We start from the raw sequence: 19214 nt of genomic DNA on the forward strand, positions 1-19214 counted from the left end.
TGGAGGGCCCCATCCCTGAAAGCATTCAAGGCCAGGTTGGACGGGGCTGTGAGCAACCTGATCTAGTTAGCGGTGTCCCTGCTCACTGCAGGGGGGTTGGACTAGATGACCTCTAGGGGTCCCTTCCAACCCAAAACATTCTATGATTCTATGAAATGTAAACAATTGGCTTCCTTAAAGAAGTGCACTTATTAGAATACATTTATTAAACATCTGACAGTGTAGGGGCTTCTGGTCAAATGGTGGAATTAAATACAGGTAGTAACTGTTTCTCCATGTTACTGACCAGAGTAGCAATTTAAGAATACTATAGTTTGGCAAAATACACTATTGACCAGATGTTCAGTAGGATTTTTTTTTCTAAGGCATGTTCATGATTCCTGATTGCCCATAATTTTATTGTCAGGGTTGTGTTCTTATTGTTTTAAATTAAAGTAACTTGCCACAGAATTCTTATCTACCAAATAGTGACAAGTCTAATACTCTATTTTGGAGATGCAAAAACTGTGTTTGCTGTCAGACAAATGTGTCACACCTGTATTTTCTTATTCTGCTTTCTCTGAGATGAGGTAAATTATGGAATGCAATATGTACTCATATATGCAAATAATGGAATTGAGTGTGGAGCCCTCCCATATTTTGCAGAATACAGCTAAGAAGGAATATATCTCTCAGCATTAGGTCCTGTGAGGGTTGTGTGAAGGAGTAAAAATAGGACAAGTATTTTATGGTGAAAAGCAAAGCATATCTGCATCTGGAACCTTATGTGAAATTGTCATAGGTAATGGGATCTGTTAGGAGATGACATTTTGGAAGTTCCTGCTATAAGACCTATTGTGGTTTGCCATGTGATGTGGATCCAAGGCCAAAGCCATGGTAGCCAAGGATTCCTAAGCTTCCAGTTCTGCAAGCAGGAGCCTTGGGTCCCTAGGCACAAGGAGTCATGCTTCAAATTTTTGAAACAAAGGTTGATGTGTTTTCCACATAGTGGGGTGGGAGACAGATGTTTCCATTTTTGCAATTTGATCAAACTGGAAAATGGAAATATTTCCACTTTATAAAAAGAAAGTTTCAGATTAAACTGTTATGCCACAAGATTCGTTGCTACCCTACCCTATGCTAATTTACAGTAAATTAATTTCAGTCGTGTTTTTGTGAAACTTGACTAAGGGTTTCAGTGTGCGGAGTGTTTATACATTGATGGTACAAGCAGAGATCAATATTCTGAGAAAACAAAGGAATATTAAGTAGATTTTTTAAGTAGATTCCTCATTCTGAATGATGGATAGTTATAACATGAAATAGTTCCAACATATTAATTGTGGTAACTTTTAATGTGGTTTCCTAATACTTTTTTGTTGAAAACATGAAGTAGGGCTTAAAGGTCTTTATGGAATAGAAATTTGTTTGCTTTGCTTACTTGAAGGCCTCTGCTTAGATGTTTTCTCATGGCTCCCCTCCCATAATATTCAGCTTGGGTCATAGCAGATAACTGAAGACATGGATCAGAAAAATATTCTCATGAAAATGAAATTATAACCTGTAGACTTATGGACTATTTTAAGTGGAAATAGATTTTGAGAGAGGCAGATTTCACTAGGACTAATAATCTATCAGAAAGCAGAATGCTGTGTGAAAGGTAAGGCATTAAGGAGAACTAGCTAGTTTTCATTTTGATGTTTCTTCCAGTTTGGTATTGGTTTGCCAGACGGTGATAATTGCTATGCAAAAAGAACAGATTCTATTCTTCTAACAAATCACTCACTGTTCTTAAAAATTTTAAATGTTAGCATACATGTATGTCTAAAATTAACTTCAGTTACCATTTCGTGTATCTTGATCCAACCTTCTGACAGGAATCCTATGCTATGTTAAGCAAATATAATCTACTTGTGGCCAAGGAAGAGACGGAGAAGGTGGACGTTTTGCACTACACTTGGGAAAAACTGCTAGTCCGTGCAAATGAAGTGCAGAATGAGCTCATTGCATTGCAGCCAAACTTCAGAGGCGAGCTTATTAGCACTGTGAAGACTTTCACTGAAGACTGTGCGCAGTTCTATTCAGATTATGATCAGGCAAGTGTTTGTGGTGTGTTGTATTAGAGGAGTTTTTGAGGAACAGTGGGATGTGCCTCTACTGTCTGAAGAAAATGTTTATTCATGTTAATGTCATATTTGAGTAGGCTTTGGTTATTTTTTGTATGTGACTATGTAATGTGGGTAATCAGCTCTTAAAGATTAAGACTTGAGACATCCTGGGTTTATGATAAACAGCTAGTTAGCATGAGCAAACGTGAAGATTGGGATTAATGAGAAATTATGTTAGAATGTAAGAAGCATTTTCAGATGTTGGATATAAGTACAAATTACTTAAGCTATTATATTCTTTCTCAGTAGAATATAAATTAGTCAAGCAGAACCAGTCTTGTATCATCAAGTAATGCTGATTTTTACTTGAAAAAGGAGTTACCATTGCTTAGCTTTTACACTATTACGAAAACTTCTGTATTAAAAAGACAATTGCCGCCTTTGTTATTGTTATTTTTTTTTTAAACAAAGTGCTTGTTCTGGTAGGTAACTGTGTGATCTCTTGGTTTAGTTGTTTTTAATTTTTATTTGTTTATTTATTTTTTAGAATGGGCCAATGGTGGTTGGTTTAGAGCCTCGGGAAGCCAGTGACAGGCTTACTATGTTTCAGGTACTGTTGATTCTTGGACAGAGCTTAATACTTATTGCAGGTAAACTAACACCTGAAGGCTCTGAGAGTGAATCAGAGTAGTTGAGCTAATTTTCCTTGATACCTAGGGTTACTTACTGTGCAAAGTCTGTTTTAGCTTAATGAAAGCTAAGTTGGTATTTTTTCTATGCATTTGCAAAGAATGCTGGTTAAAATTAGATTTTTTAGGAGCTAAGAGATAAGGCTGCATAGATAATGAGTAATATTTACTAGATTCAGGTATCCTGATGGGAGCCTACTCTCAAGTTTACTGTTTGGCTATAGGCTATTCTTGCATTCACCATTGTGTCTTCCTAATGATTACCATTCTGCCCAAGCTTCTTCCCCTCTCCTTCTCTTTTTTCTTATATAGTATTAAAGGTTTCCATTTAAACTGGCTTTTTTTCCTGTTGAAATGTTTCTTTGTACCATGATTAATTTCTATTCCTGTAATGATGGCTTCTAATGGTTTGTCTTTTCCCATAGTGCTGTTCATTTGGCTTCCTACTATGTCCTCTCAGTTATATTGCACTTGACAAATTTTGTTTTTCTTTGCTGCTTAAGCAGTAGTATTTCTTACTTCAATCCTTCAATGAAAGAATTGCACATCATACTCAGAGAGTTAGAATTTGCTGCATCCACCTTTCTTTACTTTGCATGCCATTCTACACCTCTTTCAAGTGCAAGCTTAGCATTTATTTTTCTGTCACTGTGCCACATGGAGTAAATGGCTTCCCTGTCAACTTCCAAAGAAGTGCCTCCAGCTAAGTTACTTTTCTCATGAAAACTGTGGACAAAAATATTGACAGTGTAAGTTGTTAGTATCTCCTGTATATCTTTCTAGTATTTGCTAGATTTTAATCACTAACGCAGCTCTAAGCATAATGCCAGATCTTGAATGTTTAGTTATTTAATTTTATTTTATTTAATCTTTTTCTTTCTTAGAATCGATTCGATAATCTCTTTCGGAAATACATTACTTACACTAGTGGGGAAGACCTTTTTGGCTTGCCTGTTACTCGGTATCCTCAGCTGCTTGAAATAAAGAAGGAACTGAATCTGTTACAGAAACTCTATAATCTATATAATGATGTCATTGACACAGTCAGTGGCTACTATGATATTCTTTGGTCAGAATTAGACACTGGAAAAATTAACAGTGAACTTCTGGAGTTTCAGAACAGGTGAGAAACTGCTGCTATGGTAAAGATGCCTAAAATATTTTGGTTACTTCTTAAATATGATTATAATTGGTTTGCACCAATAACCATATCTGAACATGTGTTTGTTCATCGAAACATGAAAAATGTGAGTTTTAATTGAAAAACATATCCATTACTAACGTCTTAAAATAAAGGAGCCAGTTTAGATTCTAAATGTTGAAGATTATTTTTCCTTAGAGAGCTTCTTAGTTAACTTTTTTTAGTGAGATTGGAATATATGTTAAAACTGCTATTTATTTTGTTCATGAAGGGAAATTTCACTTGTTTGGTTGTAATATTATTCATGAGAGACAAATTCAACCTAGATGTCTAAGGCAAGTTATTGAATTACTGAATATTTTCCTACAAAATGGGATATATTGCATGCATAGAAGCTGACTTTTCGTCAAACCAGGAATCAAATGATTTAAAGAATTAAACCTGCATGTTCTGAGGGACAGGGTTTTTTCTAGAGCGCAGAGCAGTGCTCACCAAAAGATGAAATAAAGATATAAAGTGGTTGAATTGTTTTTGAAGACCGCTTGGACAAAGTGTAATAGAATTATGCAGCTACACACTCCTTAGGGGGAGCCTGTAGGTGCTTGCCCAGCTACCAGTCCATGAAACAGACTAGAAGCAGATTTTCTCACATGCAGAATCACATACAGAATCTTTAAAAGACAGGTAACCTGAATTTGGAAGGTATATGGTCTGCTGTTAAAATCCTGTACTGTGGTTAAATGGATAACAGAAAGAATATTTGAAACTGTTTGAAAAAGCTAACATTATTTTTATGTAGATGCCGCAAGCTTCCTCGTGGTGTAAAGGAATGGCAGGCCTTTTTTGACCTAAAGAAGACCATTGAGGACTTCGGTGAATGTTGCCCATTGCTTGAGCGTATGTCAAGTAAAGCAATGATGCCTCGGCACTGGAAGCGGATTATGGATCTCACTGAACACAACTTTGATGTGGAAAGTGAAGCATTCAAACTGAGGAATATAATGGAAGCTCCATTATTAAGATATAAAGAGGAAATAGAGGTATTGTGAAGTAAGAGAAATGGATGCATGCAACAAAACAATCTGCTCGAATAGGATAGGAGTAGCCGTAGTAAGAAGAAAAACAGAATATTTGTAAGGAAAGAACTGCATCTTTCTGTATAAAATAATGACACAAACATATTATGGTGTGAAGTCCTCTTTTTAAATCATGCAACTTGTCCTAGGAGTTAATTTGTGAGGGTGCCTTGCTTTGCAACATTAAAGATATGAAGAGTAGCCATTGCAGTACTCATTTATTCCCCTCAAACCTTGTCATATGGTGATGTGGCATAGAGATTATTAGCTACTGTGTTTGTATATCTGTAGAACTTTCCACCTGATAAACAGTTGCTCATCAGCCTTACTTGGGTTAAAGGAAATAAGAGTTAGAATTGTTTATCGGAGACTTGAAACATTCCTAGCTTGTTTTGACATCCTATTTATTTAAAAGGACATCTGCATAAGTGCTGTGAAGGAGAGAGACATTGAGCAGAAGTTAAAACAAGTGATTGCTGAATGGGACAACAAAACATTTATCTTTGCGAACTTTAAAACACGTGGGGAACTTCTTTTAAGAGGTGACAGCATATCAGAAACAATTGCTACCATGGAGGACAGCTTGATGATTCTTGGCTCTCTCATGAGTAACAGGTAACAGGAAAAGGAGCTGGGGGGAGATAAAAATATCTTCAAGATGCTTTGTTTTATTGAACAAATCTATCTTTCGCTAAAGAGAAGGGAAATAAACATCTAGATAAAAACTAAGAGGTTCCTTATCCTTGAACTGTTCATGGGCTAGTTCTTATTGTCTGTATCCCTCCAGTAAGTTCTTCTGAAAGCATGAGGATGCATTATTCCTGAATAATCAGCTGGACAGTTTTCATCGATGCAAGAAAGTAGTGATGATCATAACAGGGGAACACTGCCTGGTTGTGGCAGGCGTGCTACGGGCATTACAGGCACTGCTGCTCTGTCCCCCTGTGATAGGTCAACTGCCTTGTGCTGAAGGTGCTGGAAATCCCACTTAAAATGGGCTTGAGTTTGTCTGGTTTCACATGCCAAAGCCCACAGATAAAACAAGGAAGACAAAACTTGATCATCCAAGAGTTCTGTTGATAAGGACCTCTGGGAGTCTTGCAGCTTTCAAGATGTTGCATAGTCCCTTTTTGAAACCACTTTACCTTAGAGTGAAATTGAAATCTTGATCCTATTCAGCTTCTGTTGGATCAGAGCTGCGCTATGCGCCGTGTGTACAAAGCAGCAAGTTGGAGCTGATTTGGTTTATAGCTGCTAACTGGTTGAATTGAGACAAGTATAGGTTTTTATACTTTCACTTGACAAAGGTACAAGCAGCAAAATTATTCCTCATGCTTATAAGTAATGTGCTGGCTTTCAAGAGACTTGTTTCCTTCTTGAAATAAAACAAGTGTCTTCTTTTTATTTTAGATACAACACACCCTTCAAGACACAGATTCAGAAGTGGGTGCACTATCTTTCCAACACAACAGATATCATTGAGAGCTGGATGACTGTGCAGAACTTGTGGATTTATTTAGAAGCTGTTTTTGTTGGTGGTGACATAGCAAAGCAGCTTCCAAAGGTTTTTAGACATGCCCTTTTTCAGTTTGTTTTTCTACATTTTAAGAATAAAACTTAACTGTGATGTCATAGCTGATGCAGTAACATAAACTTTTTTTGGTAATTAACAAAAATAGTGATGCTAAGAAATTAGGTAAACAATTCAAACAGAAGTATTGTGTTAGAAAGAATAATAAAATTGTGTGAGCTAGTTGATCTTTTATTTCTAGATTGTAAAATTTTTAAGCAATGTGTATTTAAGCGTTGTGCCTAGTAGTAGCCTAGCCTAGTTAGGCTAGCTTAGTAGTACTATGTACTGTACCTATGGTTTTGCTAGGAATCCTTATCTTAAACTTTCCTACGTAGCTTTTCAAACTTAAAATTAACTTTAGTTTTTAGAAAAATTCTTCACATTTGAAACATGCAATTCAAGCATAATTTTCTGTCTTTTTCTCTAATAATGATTGAAAGGGAAAGGAGAAAGTAGATAGCAAGCTTGACAGTAAAGTATGAAATAAGTGTATATTGTGTAAGCAGAAAGATTTGTGTTTATCTAAGATGAAAAATCTGTAAAAGTTGGACACAGGCTTGCTAGCGAGAAGATTACTTGTGAGATTAGTGGATGCCAGTTCTGCAAGCAAGTGCCTTTGCCCACTACTCTCTTCCTTCCTCCATCTCTTCCCTTCCCACATTCATCGCCATGTTTCAACAGGAGGCAAAGCGTTTCTCTAACATTGATAAATCCTGGGTGAGGATCATGACCCGAGCTCATGAAACACCTAATGTTGTTCAGTGCTGCATTGGAGATGAAATCATGGGACAGTTACTGCCACATTTACTAGAACAGCTTGAAATCTGTCAGAAATCACTCACAGGGTAAGATTACTGTAAGACCACAGTCTTGGGCAGATGGTTGTGAATTGTGTGAACTCAAAGATCATCTTCGTATTCTACTATGAATTTAGTTGAACTGAGCAAACAAGTTAGCAGGATGATACACCACCTCCAAAGAAATTGCTAGCTGATAAGGATTTGATTTGTGACTAAGGTGTCACTCGCTGTCTGTCTCTGTTGGAACCAAAGCTTGTTTCAGCCTAGTTTCAATCCAGGAGGCAGTATAGATCTGTACGTCCTACTCGAGAAATTCAGCATGAGAGACCTAAATAGCAAGTAACAGACTTAATGTAAAACCATATTATTTTGGTTTAGTTCCTTTTCTTTTTTACTGGTGCTTACATTATAGCAAATAATTAAAGCTCTTCATGAAACGGTTTCTGGTGCTAAAAGAGCAGCCTTAATGCAGGTGCTTAGCATGAAGGTACAATGGATAAGAATTGTTGTCACTGCCACTGCTAAAAATTGCAATGATACGTTGTGAGAAATGCCACCTTTAAAGAGGAAAAGATGTATTAATTAATCCCGTCCCCCCCCGCCCCTTTTTTTTTTTTTTTTTTTTTTTTTAAATGCAGGTACCTGGAGAAAAAGCGCCTCCTATTTCCACGATTCTTCTTTGTGTCAGATCCTGCCCTCTTAGAAATTCTTGGCCAGGCATCAGACTCTCACAATATACAGGCACATCTGCTGAATGTCTTTGACAACATTAAAACTGTCAGGTTCCATGAAAGGGTATGTACTGCCCACACCCCCATGTTGCATTCTTTCAAATTAACAATGATGTGTGATACTTGTTAAATAAGAAAGCTACCTGGGTGCACAGGGCATTTATATTTCACCAAGCTCATCAAGTGTTTGATGCTATGTAGGCTTTCTTCATTCAAAATTTAGTTTCATATCCTCATCTACTTAATAGGAAAACTCTATACAGACTAGCAAAAGAAAAAAAAAATTGCACTAGTGCTTAGGTTTCAGAAAAAAACACCCAGGTACTGAACTGTTTTCTATGACTTAGTATAGGCTAGCATCCTCTTAGATAAGTTTCTGATTCTGATTTGTATCTCTAGGTTACCTATATTTGTACTTTTGCATTCATTTTTTGATGAAAAAGTGTATCTAGTCTCTCTGGGGCATCCTTAGTATCCCTTCAAACATAGTTTGAAGACCAATTTTCTTATAGCCTTTACAAGAACAGATAACAAGTTTCTTTTTTTCTGTGTATGTATACATTTTCTTAGAAATTCACTACCTCCCCATGCATTTGAAACTCCATTTATTGACCATGTTCCTTAACTTCTGTGTTTCTGTTCTTTGTGATTGTAAGGCTGTAAATTTTGTTAGGATATTAACCCCCCAGTAATGGGGGAAGGTTTCCTTTATTGTGACTGGGAAATGGATGCTGTCATTGAAACTTAAGTGAAATTCAGGAATTGTCAGTGTATTAGGGTTTGTTCAGGTGGCAGCATTTTGTTTAAAGCCTTTCTGCGCACCAAAAGTAACGATTTAATTGTTTTTACATTCCACTTAGCAGATTGGTATGGTTTATTAGTTACCTGAATAAGTTTAGTGGATTGATGGCAAGAAAATCAGGCAGTTATGGTAAAGATAACAATGAATCCATAAATGACAAAATGTTCTTGCTTTGCTTTTATTAGATATATGATCGTATATTGTCGATTAGTTCACGAGAGGGTGAGACTGTGGAGCTAACTAGAGCTGTAATGGCTGAAGGTAACGTGGAAGTTTGGCTCAATTCTCTGTTGAAGGAATCCCAGCTGTCACTGCATCATGTTATTCGCCAGGCAGCCGCGCACATCCAGGAGACGAGTTTCCAGCTGTCTGAATTTCTTTCTGCTTACCCAGCCCAGGTAATATTTTTGTTAAATCAACAAAGAGTTGTTCACCGATATGTAGCACATGGATGTTTTTCCTTGTCTTTGCAATCAAAACTGCAGCCAGTGTTGTGTGAAACTGACATTTGAATTTATCTTAGTCACCTCAGTCTTTTAAGTTACACTTTACATGTCTGAAACCAAAATAAGAAAACTTGCCCTGAAGCTCCTGTTCAAAAATAATGCTGAATGCAGTAAGGTAATGCAATGGAGTTACCACTTTCTTTACAAGCTTAGTACTTGATTACTGAAGGAAAAGTCGTAAAATTGTGTGTTTGTTTATATATTCAGGAAAATATTATATATTGCTAAAGAGTTGGAGCTGAGGGTAGTGCTGAGGGGAAGTTATTTTCTTAGTAGAAGCTTCTTCACTTGTGATCAGGAATATTGTTGGGATAAAAAGTTTGTGAATTATTGAAAAAAAGATTTTTAAATTGAAGCATTAATTATTCACTGACTATTAATTATATACACAAAGTATATTAATTATATATAGTATTTATATATATGCTATAAATTATATTGAACATTTCCATCAGAAGTGTACCATAGGCAGTATTTACAAGACTAAAATATGGACTTAACTATGTGTGTATGAATGGAGTTGGGACACATAAAACAAATGCATGGGTTGAATGACCTCTGTATGGATGCACGAAAAAATAATTTCATACAAACAGTAGCAGAACCATTTCTTTAGTGTATCTGTGAATGTACATTTTAGCTGAAAGAGAAAAGATTATGAAGCATACACCTTTATGTTTCCTCAGGTTGGATTGTTGGGTATCCAAATGATTTGGACAAGAGACTCAGAAGAAGCTTTGACTAATGCCAGGTATGATAAAAAAATTATGCGAAAGACGAACCAGTTTTTCCTGGATCTTCTAAACATGCTAATAGATACGACAACAAAAGACCTTAGCCCAGTTGAGCGAGTTAAATATGAGACGTTAATCACTATTCATGTGCATCAGAGGGACATTTTTGATGGTCTGGTAAGTACTGAAACATTTACAATGTGTTATGAGATGGCTTCCATGTAAAACAGTGTGAAAGGACAAGAAGAAAATATTACTGTACCTATGAGCTCCTGCCTCTTAAGCTAAGCATTTAATACCAGGACTGTAATGATTGTGACCTGGAATATTATAAAAATGCTGATGTTTCAATACACGTCTTAGTTTCCCTTTAAGTAATCCATTGTTTTTTCCCCCACAAAAAATAGCAGAATTTTATAACGCTTGTGTTGGCCCACTTAAGTTAGATGCCTCTGTTGCATGATCAGTTAGGGACCTTTTTCCTCATGCACTGTGTTGCAAGTCATTGTCCTTTCTCTGGACTACATTGTGAATCTCGAGGAGTAAATAGAATTAATATAGATTTATAGCACAGGAAGAAGTTCGAAGTTGGTTGAAGCTGCTATCCCCTCTGTTTTAGTTTCAATAGCGTGCCTCATTATTACTTACGGATTTATTTATTCACTTCACGCCTTCTCATGCTGCCACAGGATACTAAAATTAGGAAAGTGAAAGCTGGTCTCTGCTTAAACAATCAAACTTAAAAGCTAGTGTACCCCTTTTACCTATAGGAAGATCTGACTCTGAAATTAAGCTGTCTGAGAAAAGAATTACTGAGTTTTAACCCATTGCTGATAGACAGGCACCTATCTTTTCATTGCAGAACCAGTTGTTTCTAGTTATAATCATCTTATGCAAAGTATAATTTTTAAATACAACCTGCAGGGCATCTTTTTTAATCCTGTTTTATTATTCTGTTGGTTGAATTTCTTAACTAATATCTCTACCATGACACTGCCTTGAAATACCTTTTTTCTAATTTGCATGTGGTTTCATACAATTCTCGTGACTTTTTTTAAAAATGAAGTATCGCATTACGTGCTTCCTACTCATACATAAAAATAAAATGGTAGAGGTGAGTAAAAGAAGTCGCAGTTTTAATATTAACTGAACTTAATGACTTTTGTTTGAGGCTTACAGACTGTTGCTTTGTATTTAGGGTTTTGACATACTTGTCTAAAGCCTGAAGTTCCTTTGCCCTAGGATGGGTTTCAGGGAGAGCAATAACACATTAGCGATTTTTGTGATAAAAGTCAAGATAGGTCTCCACTAACCTTGTGTTACTAGCTGTTCTTTATGCCTTTCATTGTGATTGGAGTGCTGCCTTTGCATTATTACTTAGATGAGATAATATAAAAGCAAAAATAAATGTTAACTATGAATACCACAGCCTTTTGTCCCCTCTTTTCTTAGTGTTGCATGCATATCAAGAGTCCTACAGACTTCGAGTGGCTGAAACAGTGCAGATTTTATTTTAATGAAGACTCCGATAAAATGACAATTAAGATCACTGATGTGGGTTTCACATACCAGAATGAATTCTTGGGCTGTACTGACAGGCTTGTCATAACGCCTCTTACAGACAGGTGAAAAAGACTGATTTTATTCCTTTATTCTTTGGTGCCAAACCTAGGCTTTTATAAGAGCAATTTAGTCATTCCTATTGGATGCAAAATAGATCTCTGCAGAGTTTATCCTTCACAGTCTTATCAAAGTCAATAATTTCACATGGAATACATGAATATTTTTGTTTCTGTGCCTTACAGTATGAATAACTTCCAGCTTATTTTCTGCCACATACTTGCATGATCCGAACATATATGATGTATGGGACCCTGATTCTCATATATGTGAGGCTAGTATACCTGAGGACTGGGTACATCCAACAGATACAATATGCAGAGAGAGATACAGGACAAAAATAAGTGTTTACAGGCAAGCTAATGAAAACACCCAAGGAAGAATAGATAGGAAAAACAATTTTGTTTTAGATTTTTGATCTGGAATGATGTTGAAAGGTTTGCAGTCCTATTAACAGAGAAGTCTACCTACCTAACTGGAATAATACAAAGAATGCTTTATAAACTATCATTGGCTATTCCATACAGCAAATTCTAGAGTTTCTCTTTAGATATAATTGTTAGCTGGTGTTTTACTGCATTTATGCATTTATGAAAATGGAATGCACTGTATGATCAAATTTTAAAGGTGGATGGGAAAGGAAAGGTTAGCTTTATTTCATTATTGTCATCCACAGTATAATGTAGTTCAGAAGTACTTCAATTAAAGTAGTTCAGGAGCTAAGCTAACCAAACTAGATTAGGCAACATCTCTGTATCTGCTTTCTTCCCTTCTCATGATCTTTCAGGTTGGTGGTTATTGAGGATTATTTGTTCTTCCACTTTATGTATGAGGAGATGAACCTTAATATTATGTGCATCAGAGGCTGAATGAAAGGTTTTCCTTCTTACTGATTCACATTATAATTAGAGGCATGTCATTTCAGCGGTTTCCTTTGTCTCCTTAAATCAGACCTTCCTCATGTAACACACTTGAGTAAGTTCCTCTGGCACTATACAGAAAATTGTGTGCTGCAGCCCATTAAGTGATGTTAGCCTGTTGCCTTTTAGATGTTACATCACTTTGGCTCAAGCTTTAGGCATGAACATGGGTGGAGCACCCGTGGGACCTGCAGGAACTGGAAAAACTGAAACCATCAAAGACATGGGACGGTGCCTTGGAAAATATGTAGTGGTCTTCAACTGCTCAGACCAGATGGATTTCCGAGGACTTGGGAGGATCTTCAAAGGTAAGATGTGGACCAAGGGTAAGATGTTGCCAAAAGGCATAACTGTATCCTGGGGAGCATTGAGCACAGTATAACTAATCAGTCAAAAGACCCGATTGTCCCACTATACTGAGCCCTGGAGCAGCCTCACCTCAAGTACTGTGTGTGGTTTTGGGGTCGACAATGTAAGAAGCATATAGGAATATTAGAAAGAGTCCAAAAGAGAGAAACAAAGATGGTGAAAGAATTAGAGGGCATGACTTATGAGGGACAGATGAGTATACCAGCTTAGAGAAAAGGAGACTGAGGAGTGCCCTCCTTGCTGTCTACCACTTCCTCGTAAGGGGGAGTGGAGAGAGAGATGCTGATCTTTTCTCTCTGGTGTCTGATGACAGGTCGTGGGGGAATGGCTTAAAGCTGCGTCAGGTGAAGTTCAGATTGGATATTAGGAAAATGTTCTTCACTGAGAGCGTGTTCAAGCGCTGGAAAAAGCTCCCCAAGGAAGTAGTCAGGGCCCCAAGCCTGTTGGTGTTCAAGTAGTGTTTGGGCAACACTCTTGGATGCGTGGTTTAACTTTTAGGTAGCCCTATGTGGAGTAAAGAGTTGGACTTGATGATCCTCATGGTCCTTCACAACTCAGGATATTCTGTGATTATATGATTCTGTGGACTATGTGAAAGTTACACGTGCTAAGAGAACATCTTTGTAAAACAAGGTCAACGCATAATCAGCAGGTGGTTTTCAGCCTTTTAGTAAACGCAAGTAATTGATAACTTGTTTTGAATGTAAAATACACTTGCAACACTGTCTCCAAGAAATAGAAATGTCTGCAAACATAAGATGGTTTATGAAAGGTTACATAAAGACACTTAAAAATAATCAAGGAAGACTGCCAGTTTAAAAAGAAAAAGCTGTGAAATTTATTGCTGAACAAACCGGGGGAATGTGTTGGATTCTGATTTCAGTATTTTGTCTCCTTCAAATGTCAAAGTTATTATCAGTTGAAGGAAGTGCATGAATAGTGCTATATATGTTAAAACAACCAAGCACAGCTCACTGAAGTTAGATGCAGGTGACATTTTTTTTTTTTTTTTTTTTTAGGCACCTGAAATTGATACCTGTCAGTCATGGCAGATGTCAAATTAGAGACCAAATGGAGGTCCTTGACTATTGTATTATTGCAAGTGACTGTGCTAATTTTTTGTTTTATTTTTTTTTCCCCAAATTATCTGAGGAGTAATGCAGTTCTGGCACAGACTGATCCTTGTCTTCTTTTCATGTGAAAGCAACTTTATTGTTAATTTTAATCTGTGCAATAAGCTCTTGACAGCCCATCATATTTTCACAGATTTATTGCAGGGATTTTTTTTGTGGGGGATGGGGAGGTAGGAGGTAGAGAGGAACCAGACAACATTCAAGATACTGAGAGAAGGAGCAGAAATCAAAGGTTGTAGTATCCTAGACAAGATTGAGGACTTCTGGAACTTTGTGCATTCTTGCTTGAAAAAAAATGAAACTCCTCTCTTTGTCCCTTTCCCAACACTCCAAAATTTTTTTTTTCTTTTTTTTTTTTTTTTAAATTAACCTGATGAATTGGGTTAACAACATTCTGGTCAGATGCTTAGTTGCTTTTCTTTTTGAAGGTCTTGCTCAGTCTGGCTCCTGGGGTTGCTTTGATGAATTCAATCGTATTGATTTACCAGTACTATCAGTAGCTGCCCAGCAAATTGCAATTGTGTTGACATGTAAGAAGGAACGTAAAAAAAGCTTTGTTTTTACTGATGGAGATAATGTGGAAATGAACCCAGAATTTGGCATCTTTCTTACTATGGTAGGTATGTAGTAGGTTTCTAATACGCCAGTGATGGTTGTACAATTATCACTTCTAACCTGGTATGTACTTGCTAACTCTCATGCCACTCAGCTCTTAGAACTCCCTGGCAGTTTGAGAACATTGAGCATTACTACAAAGAAAGTTTACAGGGTTTTGTTTCAATGACATCAAGCACATGCAATTAACAAATGCAGCCAGCATTGTAAATACAAGTTGTAATCTCAACATCTGATTACTTCTGCATGCTACATTCTGATTCCTGAAGTGTGCTTTTTGCTGCAAGTACAGAAAAATGTCCGTAAAGGTATACATAGAAGTAGCCAGTTAAAACAGGACCTATAAGACAAATACAGATTTGAACTGTTTAGGTGAAACATTTTTCATACCTCATGGATGTGAAAGAGGCTAAAATGCTGTGGAGATATGGTGGTAAATCTGCACAGGAATTAATTCTTACATGTCATTTAAATCCAAAAAGCTACTTTTGTCTAACCAGATTACACATTCGTTTGCCGATTCTTCTGTTTGTGCAAGGTGCAGTCCACTTCAAAACCTGTTCCTCTCTCCAGAATCCAGGGTATGCTGGACGGCAAGAACTTCCTGAAAACTTGAAGATCAATTTCCGTTCAGTGGCTATGATGGTTCCTGATCGTCAAATCATAATTCGTGTCAAATTGGCTAGTTGTGGTTTCATTGCTAATGTCGTATTGGCAAGGAAATTCTTTACACTGTACAAGCTGTGTGAAGAACAACTGTCAAAGCAGGTGAATGATTATTTTCATATGAGGAAAAATTATCTTAGGGAAAAGCTATATATGTCACACATTATTAGTATCTATATGAAGAAAATGGACAAGTTCATGTTCACTAAGTAAGCTAAATGACACTTGTAGTTTAGTAGTGCAACCCTCTGCTGTCCTGGAGGATTAACTCCTCCTACAGGTTATCTGTACAAAGAATGGGACTGTCATTCAGAAGACTGCTTATTATTGAGATTTAACTTTAATGAATGGTGATGATTAAGGCAGATAAAGGGCTTATATATTTGTTTGTCTAATAGAGTGGATTGAGTTTGTACTGCCTGTGCTTGTTTAGATGTTTCTCAGATCAAGTTAGTTTCCAAGGTCCACAGAGAATTCAAAATAATATTGATAGTTTATTTCTTAATAGTCCTTGGGAACCTTATCTTGGTTCAAAGACTTGTGATTACAGTTCTTTCTGTCATACAATTTAGTAGATGGTAGCAGAGGTGGGGAATGAAGTTGTCTATAGTCATACAGCCAAAGACTAGTTCCTGGATGTTGGGAGGCATTTGTGCCACATGTAGCACTTCTCATACATATCTATATCTTAAATGATAAGAGTTTTTTCATCCCTGTTAACATGGGGAGCATTTTCCCTGACTTTGCATATCTTCCAGGTGCATTATGATTTTGGCTTGCGGAATATCTTGTCAGTGCTGCGTACATTAGGAGCAGCAAAAAGAGCAAATCCCACAGATACTGAATCTACCATTGTCATGCGTGTGCTGAGAGACATGAACCTGTCTAAACTGGTAAGTTCTGAGAGCCTCGTAAATTAATTAAACTGTGCTTTGGAGCTACATGGGTTTTTTGAAACACAACTTAAATCTGCTAAGACGATCACTAGAAGATTGAATGTGGCCTGTACACTGAAGCTGGCTTGGAAATGTTCTGTTCTCTGGATGATCTTGAGTACTGGTTTTAGCTGGGGTAGAGTTAATTTTCTTTGTAGTACCTTGTATAGGGCTGGGCAGGGAGCGAGCCAGGGGCTGTGGTGGTGCTTGGCTGCCTACCCGGGTTAAACCACAACACCTTGAATGGTTCAAATTTTTTTACTATTTCCCCTGTCACTTAGAAATAAGTGACCAAATAGATATCTATGTAGTAACCTCTTAAAAACCTTTAACCTGAAGTGTTTAGTCACTCTTTTGAAATAGTTATTCATATTAATGAGTACCATATCATCTATCTTAAATAGATAACAAAACCTCTTCTGTTGCTGTGATACCTCATCTCCTTTATTATCTTTTCTTACACCTTTGACAGATAATTTACTAATTGCATAAATGTTATTGCTAAAATCTACTTTAATAAATTCAGTCTGTATGTTAGTGGTTTACTTGGAATAACTTGATTATTGGAAGCATCACATTATCTCCTTCTGCTATTTCCTGTACCTAGAGGGTGTTTGGCACCTCGAGGGTTACAGTAGATAGTTCCTTATGTTTTCAAATATTTCTTTATGTCTATAAGAGTTAGGGATTTTTTTTTAAGATGCTAGAATAAATACAATAGTTTTTAATCTGTGGGTTTCCCCCTCCCAATTTTCACTAGATTGATGAAGATGAACCCTTATTCCTGAGTCTAATTGAAGATCTGTTTCCAGATATCCAGCTTGATAAAGTAGGCTATCCTGAACTAGAAGCTGCCATTGACAAACAGGTAATGTTTCTCTTGATTTGTGCTGCTGTGGCGTAACTATCATGATGTGACATCTAAGAAAATTATTGATGTTGAACTTACCCAGCTGGTAATAATATGTTTTACTATTTAGAGGTAGAGTAAGATTTACCATAAATCTTTACTGTTGGCATATTATTATTAACCTTATTCTTAAGGATGTCACTGAATTGTGACTGTGGTGGTCCTGTGGTTTTCCTGTGAGTTATTTGTGGTTACCAGTTTGAAAAATGCATGCATATATGCTTGCCTTATGGGACCCAGGATATACTATTTGTATGAAGTCTAACAGTCAGAACATGAGCTTTAGAAAAGATTTACCTAAAATGACATTTCCTCTATTTAATCTCCTATTAGATCTTTTGAAACATTTCAATAGGGCCAACTTAAGAACATCAGTGTGATATAGAAGGTTAATGAAGTATGTACATTTAAATGATCACCTCTATTAAAATCTCCTCCAGAATTTCAATAATTCCTCAGATAATTATCTAATAGTTACACAGAGAAATAAAAAAACTCAACACGAAAAAAATTGAAAATAAGTGCATTTCTGAAGAATTTGAGTATATGACTTTTCATTTACTTATATTTAATATAATTAGATACAAGTAAAGAGATCTGCTTCTGGGTTGCCTAACAAGGAAGAATTGAATTGTCAGCTAATGTTTATATGACTCGTTTGCTTTCTGTAGTTCATACAGCTGGCTTTAAAAGAAGACTCACAAATTAAGCTTTTATTAGGAAAAACTATAAAGAACTTGAATCTCATGCTTTAAATTGTCATGTCGATGAATTAAATTGTCAATGAATTAAAAAGAGGTCTTAATAACATGATCTTGATAGCTCTGCTGTTCATGGTATGTGAAGCTGGACATAGAAAGTGTCAGCCCTTTTAACATCAAACCATTATCGCTTGTAAGTAGGGTGTAATGTCAGCCCATACTGAAGCAGTGTTGGAAACCTGAAGACCTTTAGGCACCGTATTATCTTATGTAAACCAAAATTCATCAAAAGTTCAAATCTGGGGATCTCATGGTACTTTTTTAGTGCTATGACAGTGTTTGGAAATTTTGTTAGCTTATTTTTGCATATTTTTCTTATATTGCTAAAACTTAAAATCTGGAGAAACCAGAACTGGTAGGCTGCCTTTTTTTCTTGGAAGTGAATGAAGGTTTTATTGAATGGAGCTGTTTGCTGTGTTTTCAGAGCTATAATGACTCAGTAGAATGAAACCAGCTAGGTTAGGACAGAATCAAGTTAAAGAGGACTTTTTATTAGGGAGGAGAGGCAGGAATTGTTGGGGAAATATCATAATTAAATAATAGGCATTACTTGAATTAAAGTGGTTTTCTATGTTTGTTTGTTGTGGCGTGTTGACTCCAGTTGGCAGCTAAGCCAACACCTAGTCACTTGCTCACTTTCCCCCAGTAGCTAGAGGAGAGATTCAGAAGGGGAAAAAGAGTGGAAAAAGGCTCATAGGTCTAGATTGAGGCAGTTTAATAAATGAAGAAAAAAAAGAAAAAGAAACAAGTGATGCAAAACAATTGCTCACTACCTGAAGACTAATGACCAGCCATTCTCTAAGCAAAGAAACTTCCCCCCGGTTCTACTGCTGAGCATGATGTTAGATGGTATGGAATATACCTTTTGTTGGTCAGAGTCAGCTGTCCCAGCTGCGTTCCCTTCCAACTCTTGCCTTCCAGCCTACTTGGTGTTGGGGATGGAGTGAGAGGGAGGCAAAAATAATGTGGTTTACTGGTGTAAAACAGTGAGTTAACAAAGTTCAGTGGTAACTGCGACGATAGTTTGAGATTTGATGGCAAGGTACACTTTGTTATTTACTGCCCAGAGGACAGGGTCAGACAAGACTGTCAGGGAGACCCTCCAGTTGAGTCCTGAGGTTCAGAAAAGATCCCCTTGCTTTCTAA

The 19214-nt window shown here is 36.8% G+C and overlaps 1 protein-coding gene across 2 annotated transcripts in view; it reads left to right on the forward strand.

The window, feature by feature from the left end:
- DNAH5 (dynein axonemal heavy chain 5) overlaps positions 1 to 19214 on the forward strand; it is a 134761-nt gene that overhangs the window by 44972 nt on the left and 70575 nt on the right. For both annotated transcript variants that reach the window (XM_035890683.1, XM_009635133.1), the window contains 16 exons: positions 1857 to 2075; positions 2635 to 2697; positions 3661 to 3899; positions 4717 to 4957; positions 5409 to 5608; positions 6404 to 6557; positions 7248 to 7411; positions 8005 to 8161; positions 9085 to 9297; positions 10092 to 10316; positions 11592 to 11764; positions 12809 to 12987; positions 14610 to 14797; positions 15370 to 15564; positions 16221 to 16355; positions 17158 to 17265. In XM_035890683.1, the coding sequence (XP_035746576.1) occupies positions 1857 to 2075; positions 2635 to 2697; positions 3661 to 3899; positions 4717 to 4957; positions 5409 to 5608; positions 6404 to 6557; positions 7248 to 7411; positions 8005 to 8161; positions 9085 to 9297; positions 10092 to 10316; positions 11592 to 11764; positions 12809 to 12987; positions 14610 to 14797; positions 15370 to 15564; positions 16221 to 16355; positions 17158 to 17265 (2853 nt within the window). The remainder of the gene's footprint in view (positions 1 to 1856; positions 2076 to 2634; positions 2698 to 3660; positions 3900 to 4716; positions 4958 to 5408; positions 5609 to 6403; positions 6558 to 7247; positions 7412 to 8004; positions 8162 to 9084; positions 9298 to 10091; positions 10317 to 11591; positions 11765 to 12808; positions 12988 to 14609; positions 14798 to 15369; positions 15565 to 16220; positions 16356 to 17157; positions 17266 to 19214) is intronic.

The sequence above is a fragment of the Egretta garzetta genome, unplaced genomic scaffold (assembly GCF_000687185.1).
Source record: "Egretta garzetta isolate BGI_Z169 unplaced genomic scaffold, ASM68718v1 scaffold413, whole genome shotgun sequence".
In the NCBI taxonomy this organism is placed as follows: Eukaryota; Metazoa; Chordata; class Aves; order Pelecaniformes; family Ardeidae; genus Egretta; species Egretta garzetta.